The sequence below is a fragment of the Coregonus lavaretus genome, assembly GCF_964263955.1.
Source record: "Coregonus lavaretus genome assembly, chromosome: 40".
Taxonomy (NCBI): Eukaryota; Metazoa; Chordata; class Actinopteri; order Salmoniformes; family Salmonidae; genus Coregonus; species Coregonus lavaretus.
The window spans coordinates 3130167-3144181 of record NC_140027.1 but is presented as its reverse complement, the minus strand read 5'-3'; the positions used below and the strand labels follow the sequence as shown (position 1 = coordinate 3144181).

The following is a 14015-nucleotide window of genomic DNA, read 5'->3' as shown; positions in this document are numbered from 1 at the left end:
AGCTACTGGGTTTTTCAAGCTCAACAGTTTCCCGTGTGTATCAAGAACGGTCCATACTTCTCCCATGGTCAAAGAAATTCAAAAGTGGTGATGATATTAATTAATAGTAATTTCGATCCGAATGTGCAAATTGTCCAAATAGATACACAAGGTAGATGGATATTTTAAATATGTTATTGGACCATAAACAGATATGGCTCATTAACCTTTATGGACCAAATAATGATGATCCACACTTCTTTGACAATATATATAATAAATTATCAACCCTGCAAGCAATTCAAGACAATATTATTATGGTGGGGGATTATAATACTGTTTTAAATAGATCAATGGACCACAAAGGAAATCACACCACAAACAATCACCCTCATGCGCTTAAGGAAATCGTGAATGTCATGGATACATTAGAACTAGTAGATATATGGAGGCTTAAATATCCTGATCTAGTGAGATATACATGGCGGAGACTCAATCAAGCTAGTCGTCTTGACTTCTTTCTTATCTCATTCTCGTTGGCACCAAAAGTTTAAAAAGTATTGATAGGGGACAGAATGCGGTCGGACCATCATATAATTGGCATATACATTACTCTTACTGAATTTCCACGTGGGCGAGGATATTGGAAATTTAATCAAAGCCTTTTGGATGATAATTTATTTTTAACTAGGACAAAGGAATTTATAACTGACTTTTTCCGACATAACATAGGTACAGCAAATCCCCTTATTGTATGGGACACCTTTAAATGTGCCTTTAGAGGCCATGCAATTCAGTACTCATCTCGAAAACAAAAGCAATTTAGGTCAAAAGAGTTTATACTAACAAAGGAAATAGAAAGTCTAACAGAACAGATACAGTGGGGAGAAGAAGTATTTGATACACTGCCGATTTTGCAGGTTTTCCTACTTACAAAGCATGTAGAGGTCTGTAATTTTTATCATAGGTACACTTCAACTGTGAGAAACGGAATCTAAAACAAAAATCACATTGTATGATTTGTAAGTAATTAATTTGCATTTTATTGCATGACATAAGTATTTGATCACCTACCAACCAGTAAGAATTCCGGCTCTCACAGACCTGTTAGTTTTTCTTTAAGAAGCCCTCCTGTTCTCCACTCATTACCTGTATTAACTGCACCTGTTTGAACTCGTTACCTGTATAAAATACACCTGTCCACACACTCAATCAAACAGACTCCAACCTCTCCACAATGGCCAAGACCAGAGAGCTGTGTAAGGACATCAGGGATACAATTGTAGACCTGCACAAGGCTGGGATTGGCTACAGGACAATAGGCAAGCAGCTTGGTGAGAAGGCAACAACTGTTGGCGCAATTATTAGAAAATGGAAGAAGTTCAAGATGACGGCCAATCACCCTCGGTCTGGGGCTCCATGCAAGATCTCACCTCGTGGGGCATCAATGATCATGAGGAAGGTGAGGGATCAGCCCAGAACTACACGGCAGGACCTGGTCAATGACCTGAAGAGAGCTGGGACCACAGTCTCAAAGAAAACCATTAGTAACACACTACGCCGTCATGGATTAAAATCCTGCAGTGCACGCAAGGTCCCCCTGCTCAAGCCAGCGCATGTCCAGGCCCGTCTGAAGTTTGCCAATGACCATCTGGATGATCCAGAGGAGGAATGGGAGAAGGTCATGTGGTCTGATGAGACAAAAATAGAGCTTTTTGGTCTAAACTCCACTCGCTGTGTTTGGAGGAAGAAGAAGGATGAGTTCAACCCCAAGAACACCATCCCAACCGTGAAGCATGGAGGTGGAAACATCATTCTTTGGGGATGCTTTTCTGCAAAGGGGACAGGAAGACTGCACCATATTGAGGGGAGGATGGATGGGGCCATGTATAGCAAGATCGTGGCCTCCTTCCCTCAGTAAGAGCATTGAAGATGGGTCGTGGCTGGGTCTTCCAGCATGACAACGACCCGAAACACACAGCCAGGGCAACTAAGGAGTGGCTCCGTAAGAAGCATCTCAAGGGTCTGGAGTGGCCTAGCCAGTCTCCAGACCTGAACCCAATAGAAAATCTTTGGAGGGAGCTGAAAGTCCGTATTGCCCAGCGACAGCCCCGAAACCTGAAGGATCTGGAGAAGGTCTGTATGGAGGAGTGGGCCAAAATCCCTGCTGCAGTGTGTGCAAACCTGGTCAAGACCTACAGGAAACGTATGATCTCTGTAATTGCAAACAAAGGTTTCTGTACCAAATATTAAGTTCTGCTTTTCTGATGTATCAAATACTTATGTCATGCAATAAAATGCAAATTAATTACTTACAAATCATACAATGTGATTTTCTGGATTTTTGTTTTAGATTCCGTTTCTCACAGTTGAAGTGTACCTATGATAAAAAATTACAGACCTCTACATGCTTTGTAAGTAGGAAAACCTGCAAAATCGGCAGTGTATCAAATACTTGTTCTCCCCACTGTAGATGGCAATAAAAACTGTAACATAGAGGCTCAGAATAAATTAGAGGAAAAACAAAAAAAGAAATGGAGAAACTTATTCAAGAAAGATCAAGTGTAATATATTATAAAAATAAAGCAAACTGGATGGAATATGGGGAAAAATGCACAAAAATATTTTTTAATCTTCAACATAGGAATGCTACCAAAAATAAATTTATGAAACTGGTTACAATTGACGGAGTCACCCATGATTCACCAAATTATATATATTTTGAAGGAGGAAACAAAGTACTTTAAGCATATGTTTTCGTTTCAGTCGCCTCCATCTCCTCTAACTGAAGTTAATTGTAGAGATTTTTTTTCTATTGATAATGTAAAATTAACAGCCATACAGAAAGACTCATGTGAAGGTGAAATTACAGAGGAGGAACTTCTGGATGCAATTAAAGACTTTAAGTCCAAGAAAACTCCAGGGTTGGATGGCATACCAGTCGAGGTATACCAAACCTTTTTTGATATACTAAGAGGACCGTTATTAGCACGTTTTAACCACTCCTATGTAAATGGTAGATTATCTGACACTCAAGAAGAAGGTCTGATGTCATTATTACTGAAACAGGATACAAGTGGAACATATAAAGATCTAGTCCATTAAAAAAATTGGAGGCCCCTTACACTTCAGTGTTGTGATGCAAAAATTCTAGCAAAATGTATAGCGCATAGAATTAAAAAGGTATTGTCGGATATTATTCATTCTAATCAGATAGGTTCTTCACATGGAATATACATTGAAGATAATATAAGGCAAGTATTGGAAACAATAGAACATTATGGAAAATCTGGGAAACCACACCTGCTATTCATAGCAGACTTCGAAAAGGCATTTGATAAAGTACGACTGGGGTTTATATATAAATGCCTGGAGCATTTCAATTTTGGAGAATCTCTTATAAAATGGGTCAAAATCATGTATAGTAACCCTAGGTGTAAAATAGTAAATAATGGCTATTTCTCAGAAAGTTTTAAACTGTCAAGAGGAGTGAAACAAGGTTGTCCACTATCGGCATATCTATTTATTGTGGCCATCGAGATGATAGCTATTAAAATCAGAACCAACAATAATATCAGAGGATTAGAAATCCAGGGCTTAAAAACAAAGGTGTCATTGTACGCTGATGATTCATGTTTTCTTTTAAATCCACAACTAGAATCCCTACACAGCCTCATAGAGGATCTAGATACATTTTCTAACCTCTCTGGATTACAACCAAATTATGACAAATGTACTATATTACGTATTGGATCACTAAAAAAATAAAAATGTTACATTACAATGTAGTTTACCAATAAAATGGTCTGATGGTGATGTGGATATAGTCGGAATACATATCCCAAAGGAAATAAATGATCTCACTTCAATAAATTATAATAGAAAGTAGTTAGCAAAAATAGATAAGATCTTGCTACCATGGAAAGGTAAATACCTGTCAATTTGTGGAAAAATGACCCTGATTAACTCTTTAGTATTATCCCAGTTTACCTATTTGCTTATGGTCTTGCCTACGCCTAGCGAACTGTTTTTTTAATTATATGAGAAAAAAATATTCAATTTTATTTGGACCGGCAAGCCAGATAAAATTAAACGGGCCTATTTATATAATGAATATGAATTCGGAGGACAGAAATTATTAAATATTAAAGCATTAGACCTATCACTAAAAGCTTCAGTCATACAAAAGTTGTACTTAAATCCGAACTGGTTCTCTAGCAAATTAGTAAGATTGTCTCACCCAATGTTCAAGAATGGCCTTTTTCCCATTATTCAGATTACAACCACTCACTTTCAGTTATTTGAAAAGGAAATAATCTCCCAAATATCACTATTTCTAAAACAAGCCATAGAAAGTTGGTTGCAATTTCAATTTAATCCTCCAGAAATGACAGAACAAATAATGCAACAAATATTGTGGTTAAACTCAAATATACTAAATGACAAAAAAACTTTTTTTTTTGACAAAATGTTTAAAAAAAGTATAATCTTCATATATTATATCATTGGTAGGACTGGTGGAGTTATGTCGCACATGCAGCTAACAAAAACATATGAAAATGTCTGCTCTACCAAAAATTACAACCAAATAATTGCAGCCTTACCGCAAAAATGGAAGAGGAAAGTGGAAGGGGAAGAAAGTAAAGAACATAATTGGTTAAGAAAAACTGTGATAAATAAAAAAGTATATCAGTTTCATTTAAGGACCAAAGGATTGACAGCCGTCCCATATAGATTGCAAAATAGTTGGGAAGAGATTTTTGACGTACCGATCCCATGGCATAGTGTTTATGAACTGATACGCAAAACGACACCGGATTAAAAAAAATTGAATCTTTCAATTTAAATTATTATATAAAATTATTGCTACCAATAGAATGTTATTTATATGGGGGATACAATCTTCCCAGCTCTGCAGATTTTGCTGCGAAGAGACAGAATCATTAGATCATTTGTTTTGGTACTGTCCATTTGTAGCTTGTTTTTGGACACAGGTCCAGGAATGGCTAAAGGATTGCAATATTTACCTGGAGCTAACCTTGCAGATAGTATTACTGGGTGATCTGAAAAGTCATAGTCAATCGAGCAATAATATAATAATACTTTTAGCAAAAATGTTTATTTTTAATTCACAATCTGTTGAAACAATGAGAATAGAAAGGTTCAGAATTTTTGTACAGTTGAAATATATATGGCAAATAGAAATCCTATATGGATGGTGTTAAGAGATAGATGGGAGGTGTTGAATGGAGTTGAAGGATGGGACTAATAACAACTAACAACAAAATAATAACAATATATTAACTAATAATGTAAGCATACTGTGCCATAATAAGTATATAGGTTTTATGTTGGGAGCTTTTGGGAAAGAGCACAGTTAGAAAGATATGGCATATAGAAGCAAACCGGATGGACATCATGAAAATGATCGGAGAGGTTGAGAGTAGAAGAATTTCAGGAGAAAAAAACAAACAAAATATAATTATTGTAAAATTGACTGTGTCCATAAAATATAGATAGTAAGTATAAGCTGGATGTAGAGGCCTAAGCATTGTTGTTCACTAGTTTACCCCAAGTAGGGAAAGGGTAGCGGGGTTGGAAAGTAATAAAGGGGAATATATATATAAAAAACATGGGGGATTGGAAGTGATGCAGACAATTACATTGATGGAACTTACAATCTATCTGCAGTATTTTTAAAAATAAATAAATTAAACAAACAAACAAACAAAAAATATGAATGGTCCACCACTTTGTACAGGTTAATCTAGCACCAGCTAGCATGACAAACAGATACATGATCAGATACATGATCAAAGCTCCATGTAATGATATTTGTTTATACAATAATATAATATAATATGCCATTTAGCAGACGCTTTTATCCAAAGCGACTTACAGTCATGCGTGCATCATTTTTTTTTTTGTGTATGGGTGGTCCCGGGGATCGAACCCACTACCTTGGCGTTATAAGCGCCGTGCTCTACCAGCTGTTATACACACACACACAACAGTCTCTACTGTATGAGTATGACAATTCATGTACTTACGTTGGGCGGAGCGCCTCCTAAATATCAGCAGCGCAGTAAGGAGTCCAACGATCAGAGATCCTATGACTACAACCCGGGCAAGCCACATGGTGGTGGACACAGAATCCAAGTGGTCAGCTTTCCTACCTGGACAGACAAAATTGACAAAAATTGGGAGTTACAAAATAAATAGGCAATTCATATGAAGTCAAGAGAAAAAGGTTAGCTATGCTTGGGTCAAAGTCAGAATCAGGGCATTTCAGACACACAGACTTGAGCTCTGTTCTAATCTAAATGCATCTTAATAACCTTTTACTGCAGTGGGCTAAATCAGGATCACACAGAGAGATTATTGGTAGTCTTAAACAAATCTAGAAGACTGGAATATAACAATACCGTTTGACATAGAAACACTGGATTTTCGTTGTTTTTTAAAATAATATCACATAAATACTTCAAAATTCACAAAAGGTTACGCTAACTGATGAAGATTATCTCATAGAACAAAACGTATAAGATCTCCTAAGCCTATGTTTACCACAGACCTTATTTTTGGTGTTTATCCAAAAACCCTACAAAAACTCCACTCATTCACTCCATAGCCTTTGTCCAACGAACCATGGTGGAGTTATTGCCTACAAAAAGACACCACTACTATTGCGCTCTATTGTTTCTTATCCAAAACAAGACAAGCATTTTCCTGTTGTTCGAGTTTCAAGGAAGGTGTTCAGTCAGATTCGGGAGCATGTTATGGGCTGACCTAGGGCAGTGTTATAATTCTCTGTATCTACTCCACTCTTCAGTGACATGTTGTTCTCTCATTATAAGGCTGACTTTTATTGCGTTCAGAAATCTGATAAAGACGTCATAAAAAAGACCTATGCTAATAAGAGTAGACTAGATTAAGGCTGAATTGTTTTACAATTATCAGGGTCAGGATGAGGGAATAAGAAAAACTGGCAAGTTTTAGACTTCGCCCTGCTTTCACAAAGGCTGACATCACCAACATATTCATACCATTAGGTAGCAGCCATGGCAGAACGTACCTAAGTCTCGGGACACAAACTGGATCTCAAATGATGCCTTCCCCTCCAGGGCTCCATTGACATTGAGCACTTTGCACGTGTAGTTCGTGTAACTGGATGTTGCCTTCAGCACTGTGAATTTACTGGCGAGGCTAAACAGACCATCGTCGGTCTCTTTGGCCACCAGTTCAGCACTCTCTGTGCAGTTTGTGCCAAACTCGTCAAACCACAAGATCAACCCTTTCTGGTGCCCGCCTGTAGAGTTGCAGTAAATGGTCACATTCGTGTTCTCTTGGATGTTGGTGTCAGGGAAGGAGCTCATGGTTGGAGTTTTGTACTTAGCTGGAAGAGAGAGAGAGGAAGGGGAAATTATATTATACATGTGGGTGCTATTTGGTACATCAGTAGTTATACAACGTCAGTGGGTAAACATTTTCTAGACGGACTTTGCACCTTTTCAACGTCAATCGAACGATTATAACTTGGAATGAGATTACAGTAGGAGTGATTTTAATAAACTGGAATGACCTCAGATGTTCTAATTGAGTCTGTGTACATTATTTGTAAACACTGATTACATTTACATTTTAGTCATTTAGCAGACGCTCTTATCCAGAGCGACTTACAGTTAGTGAATACATATATTTTTTTTTTATACTGGCCCCCCGTGGGAAACGAACCCACAACCCTGGCGTTGCAAACGCCATGCTCTATCAACTGAGCTACATCCCTGCCGGCCATTCCCTCCCGTACCCTGGACAACGCTGGGCCAATTGTGCGCCATCCATGAGTCTCCCGGTCGCGGCCGGCTGCGACAGAGCCTGGATTCAAACCAGGATCTCTAGTGGCACAGTTGGCACAGTTAGTACTGCGATGCAGTGCCTTAGACCACTGCGCCACTCAGGAGAATGGCATTATGGAGGCTATTTGTGGACGTGGTACTACTGTGTACCATTTGAGCACTGTCATTCTGAAACAGAAAGTAAACAACGCTCCTGCTGTGCTGTCCAATCACACACTTACAAATAGATCTGAACTCCCCCTGAACATATTCCAGAATATATATCCTTATCAACTTTGTATCATAACTGTATGGAAGTGCTTTCTCAGAAATGAAAAGTCTGTTCTACTGTATTTCACAATTCTATCCTCGATGCAAGACTTAGTGGTTGTATGGTTGTGTGCACGTGTGTGTGTGTGTGACAACAATCGAAGTTGAATAGAACTTAATTCTAAAGGATTTCAGCGTATGGGCATCATAACCTATGAGCCGAGACACATAAAAAAAAAGAAGTTGTCTATTTTTCTATTGCACTCCAAGCTTGGCTGAATATCTCACATGTTTAGTTTGCTCCTTTCATGAACCAGTGTTGAAAAATGTGTATATTTTCCTAAAATGACACTGTAGACAGTCTATGACTCACCTGTGACACTGAGGTTGGGTGTAGCTTTGGCAGTCCCAACATCTGTTTCCACCTCGCATTCATACTCCCCATTGTCGGCCATCTTGGTATTTGTCAACAACAAGGACACATTCATATTCCTCTTGTTCCAGGATGGCTCAGCAAATTCAAACCCAGGGATTGCGTGCATTTGATCTTTATGGTATTCCAACAAATTAGCAGCAGCTTTAGCAGCAGCTCCCACTCTCTTCCAGGTCACCGTTATGATGGTCACATCCTCAACCACTGGTTTGACAATGCACTCTACAATTGACTGCTGTCCATAAACCCCATGGTATTCTGTTTTACACTCCAATTTGACAAGTACTGTTAGTAAAATATCAGAGAAAAAATTTGACATTAATACAAGAGAGAATTACTGTTATTGTAGTCAGTTTTATCATGTGACCAATCTTATTGAACATTTGGTTTAAAAAATAATACACAGTTCTCCCAAACCACAGAGAAAGGTAACAATCATCTGAAAACTATTTTTTTATATAACATTTTATAACCATTATTATGGCATTCATGGCACAACTTACTCTCAGAGGAATTTCCAGCTCTGATACAGGCAAAATGAATCGCAAAAATCAGCAAGCTGGTAGCTGAAGTCATCTTTGGTTTCCTGAGTAGGAAGACAGAAATGTACAATGACAACACTTATCACATCAGTATGAGGTCAGTCTATAGACTGTGTAAGGTAGGTTAATAGACTGCCTGTCACTCACAATGGCTCTGGACTGTCATCCGAAAATAAACATAAAACAGTTGCTAACAGAAACCAGACAGAAATTAATTATAATCCAGTGCTGAATATGTCTTAACCAGTGCTTGACTGTCCGGAACTATCCGGAACGCCATACTGGCAATTCTAATTTTGGGGGATTTGCGTACAAGCTCCTCTGTAAAAACAAAGTAGCCTATCGCTGGCCCAGATTCACACACCGAAGAAAAAAAGGTTAATCAAACCAGATTTGTTTTTGGGTGTATTTTATTAGGATCCCCATTAGCTGTTGCAAAAGCAGCAGCTACTCTTCCTGGGGTCCACACAAAACATGAAACATTACATAATACAGAACATTAATAGACAAGAACTACATACATTTTGTTTTTAAAGGCAAACGTAGCCTACATATCAATACATACACACAAACTATCTAGGTCAAATAGGGGAGAGGCGTTGTGCCGTGAGGTGTTATCTGTTTTTTGAAACCAGGTTTGCTGTTTATTTGAGCAATATGAGATGGAACGGAGTTCCATGCAATAATGGCTCTATATAATACTGTACGCTTTCTTGAATTTGTTCTGGAATTGGGGACTGTGAAAAGACCCCTGGTGGCATGTCTGGTGGGGTAAGTGTGTGTGTCAGAGCTGTGTGTAAATTGACTATGCAAACAATTTGGGATTTTCAACACATTAATGTTTCTTATAAAAAGAAGAAGTGATGCAGTCAGTCTCTCCTCAACTCTTAGCCAAGAGAGACTGGCATGCATAGTAGTTATATTAGCCCTCTGATTACAATGAAGAGCAAGATGTGCCGCTCTGTTTTGGGCCAGCTGCAGCTTAACTAGGTATTTCCTTGTAGCACTGGACCACACGACTGGACAATAATCAAGATTAGACTAAACTAGAGCCTGCAGAACTTGCTTTTTGGAGTGTGGTGTCAAAAAATCAGAGCATCTCTTTATTACAGACAGACCTCTCCCCATCTTTACAACCATTGAGTCTATATGTTTTGACCATGATAGTTTACAGTCTAAGGTAAAGCCAAGTAATTTAGTCTCCTCAACTTGTTCAACAGCCACACCATTCATTACCAGATTCAGCTGAGGTCTACAACATAGGGAATGATTTGTACCAAATACAATGCTCTTAGTTTTAGAGATGTTCAGGACACACCATCACACCTCCTCCATGCTTCACGGTGGGAACCACACATGTGGATCATCCTACTCTGCGTCTCACAAAGACACGGCAGTTGGAACCAAAAATCTCACATTTGGACTCATCAGACCAAAGGACAGATTTCCACCGGTCTAATGTCCATTGCTCGTGTTTCTTGGCCCAAGCAAGTCTCTTCTTATTATTGGTGTTCTTTAGTAGTGGTTTCTTTGAAGCAATTCGACCATGAAGGCCTGATTCACACAGTCTCCTCTGAACAGTTGATGTTGAGATGTGTCTGTTACTTGAACTCTGTGAAGCATTTATTTGGGCTGCAATTTCTGAGGCTGGTAACTCTAATGAATTTATACTCTGTAGCAGAGGTAACTCTGGGTCTTCCTTTCCTGTGGCGGTCCTCATGAGAGCCAGTTTCATCATAGCACTTGATGGTTTTTGCGACTGCACTTGAAGAAACTTTCAAAGTTCTTGAAATTTTCCTGATTGACTGACCTTCAAGTCTTAAAGTAATAATAGACTGTCGTTCCTCTTTGCTTATTTGAGCTGTTCTTGCCATAATATGGACTTGGTATTTTACCAAATAGGGCTATCTTCTGTGTACCACCCCTACCTTGTCACAACGCAACTGACTGGCTCAAATGCATTAAGAAGGAAAGAAATTCCACAAATGAACTTTTAACAAGGCACAACTGTTAATTGAAATGCATTCCAGGTGACTACCTCATGAAGCTGGTTGAGAGAATGCCAAGAGTGTGCAAAGCTGTCATCAAGGCAAATGGTGGCTATTTGAAGAATCTCAAATATAAAATATATTTTGATTTGTTTAACACTTTTTTGGTTACTACATGATTCCATATGTGTTATTTCATAGTTTTGATGTCTTCACTATTATTCTACAATGTAGAAAATAGTAAAAATAAAGAAAAACCCTGGAATGAGTAGGTGTGTCCAAACTTTTGACTGGTACTGTATAAAATAATGACAGACAGACTAACTAGATCACCAATTTAAAACATAACTTGTAGCAGTTATCTCGCTAGTTAACTATAGCTAACTAAGCATTCATTTCGTTGTTGCCATTCCACCGACACTGTAGAGCCTAAATAGATCTACACTGTTGGAAAGCGGGGATTCCCTTCTATTAAACAGTAGCCATGTAATTGCGACAACGTTAAAAATATTCTAAGAATAGCTTAATTGACAAATAACTGGCTGTGCATTGATCTCCCCCGAAACGTGAATATTTGAGCCTTATATATAAACATGTCTAGTTAGATACATTGCTTTGAAATAGCCTACCTTATCCATTTGATCCCTGATTTATAGAATGATGGAATCATTTTATAAAGACAAAAGTATTTGGTTGTAATGTTGAAAAAGCCACGCCTGCACACCCAGGAGCTCTCCAGATGGAGGGTTGACCACCTGTTGACAACATGTGACTAACAGTGCAGTTCTATGTGGGTGGGCTAAGTCCCTTGATCAAGGGCACAACGGCAGGAGGAGGTAGGTCTACATGGGATCAGATACAGCAGCTTTCCAGTGTCAATAATGCTTACTTTTTCATGTAGACTATAATAATAGTCATGGAAATTTGGTTAAAAGTGATGGAGAATTAATGGAAAATGTGTATAAACTGTTAACAGTGAATAATCAGAGGTCTCTATAACATAATGTAATTTGTGAATTTCAGTGAACATAGTCTAATGGACCGACTTGGAAAAAGACAGCTCCTGCACTTCTTCCATCCCAAATCAAGCACTGGTCTTAACTAAGTGCATTGTGAATATGGGCCTCACATAGGCAACTGTCCCCTATTTAGCTATCTACTGGTCACCTCCCATCTGGATTGTTAACACGTCTGTTTCAACTATTTCTTCGGCAAACAAATGCAATACAATCTGAACATTATACAAATACACAAAAGAGCATAACCTTCACTGAAGGAAACACATTCTATTATTAAGGAAACAATGTGTGGGAGATGACAGTAATGTTAAATGAATTCAAGTGGCCACTAAAGCTGTTGGAATTATTCTCCCCCACAATATCCTCATTGCTTCTGGAGCCAATGCAGCTGATTTATGCCCAAAGGAATAAACAGCTGCAATGGGAGAATAAGGAATTTGTTCCTCCCTAGTGAAGGCTACTGGAGGGACCTTTTATGGAAAGATGCATGAAATAGGGCTACAATGCATGCAATAATCGAGGGACAAATGTGCAGTACCCACCTCTTCAATTGTTTATTTAGCACACTCCTTGTACTCAACCTGGTCTTTTATAGTATTACACTTTATTGTGATATAGGCAGTGAGTGTATTGCCTTGCACCTTTGTGTTCCCAGATGGTTGTGATGCAATTATCAAATTCCCTTTTTACTAAATTAGACATTGTATGGGTGTAATGTGAATAGAAAAAAATATTATCTGGCATAAACCAACCAGTTATTGAATACATGTTACAGTAGAATCCCAGTACAGCTCACTTAAAGAGGAAGTAAAGGAGAAGGAAGTTCTATAACTATAATTCAGCTTATGAACTCAGCACTTAACTTGTTTGTGGTTTAGGGACAAAAGCGAACAAACAATTCCATTTGGTATACTTGACGTGGAGAAAGCGACAAAATGTTTGATAACACAAAAGGAAACATAAGATGCATTTGAAGGACTCAGAACATTCACTATGCAAATAGATAAAGAGGTCGTATAGCTTGTTCGACTAGGGAAAGTCCACCATGTATTTTGAGGGTACTATTAGCCATAAGCAAAGAAACATTACTAATACCTCACAAATCTACCCCTCGTGAAGCATAGCCTAACAGTAGCCATAATGGTTTTGTCAGTGGCAAACAACTCACAACAACCGCCTGTAGACAATCCGAGTTTTTCTCAACTCCTCCATGAGTACATGGAGTTGAGAAACCCAACTGTAGGCAGGCTAAACTTTTAAATAGTTGAACATACAAATATTTGTATTTCGAACACAGTAACATTTCCAACATAAAGCCCAATGGCATAAAATTGTATTTTATCACGAGTGCTTGACAGTGACCGTCGTGTACTCGTGGTTTAATCTGTAAACCAATATCAACGGGCAACAATTAAGGATATTTATTCAGAAAAACAAAACATAGGCTACAGACACGGAAAACGTTAAAATCTTACCGCGCAAACCCTTCAGGCTGTTGACGTTTAGAAGATGTCGAAGGTCTGAGCGAATCTCATAAAGATCGTAACATTGACAGGCAACAGAATGTATGCCTACTTTCGCTTTTGCTATTATTAGTATGGGGACTTTTCCACATTGTGTTGCGTTACAGCCTGAATTTAAAATGGATCAAATATCTTTTTTTTTGGCACTGGCCTACACACAATACCGCATAATGTCAAAGTGGAATTATGTTTTTTGACATTTTTACAAGTTAATAAAAAATGAATAGCTGAAATGTCTTGAGTCAATAAGTATTCAACCCCTTTGTTATGGCAAGCTTAAATACATTCAGGAGTAAAAATGTGCTTAACAAGTCACATAATAAGTTGCATGGACTCACTCCGTATGCAATAATAGTGTTTAAATGAGGAAGGGGACCAACAACATTGTACTTACTCTCCACAATACTAACCTAATTGACAGAGTGA

General features: G+C 38.2%; 1 protein-coding gene across 2 annotated transcripts in view; it reads right to left on the bottom strand.

The window, feature by feature from the left end:
- Positions 1 to 13665, bottom strand: part of LOC311113743 (uncharacterized protein) — a 32913-nt gene extending 19248 nt beyond the window's left edge. The window contains exons 1-5 of one of the 2 annotated variants that reach the window (XM_084157045.1): positions 13542 to 13665; positions 9021 to 9103; positions 8458 to 8802; positions 7055 to 7375; positions 6030 to 6155 (exon numbers count right to left, since the gene is read on the bottom strand). In XM_084157045.1, coding sequence (XP_084013171.1) covers positions 6030 to 6155; positions 7055 to 7375; positions 8458 to 8802; positions 9021 to 9093 — 865 coding nt within the window. In that variant the 5' untranslated portion in view covers positions 9094 to 9103; positions 13542 to 13665. The remainder of the gene's footprint in view (positions 1 to 6029; positions 6156 to 7054; positions 7376 to 8457; positions 8803 to 9020; positions 9104 to 13541) is intronic. The other variant, XM_084157044.1, reaches the window with a different exon arrangement.
- Positions 13666 to 14015: the final 350 nt, after the last annotated feature.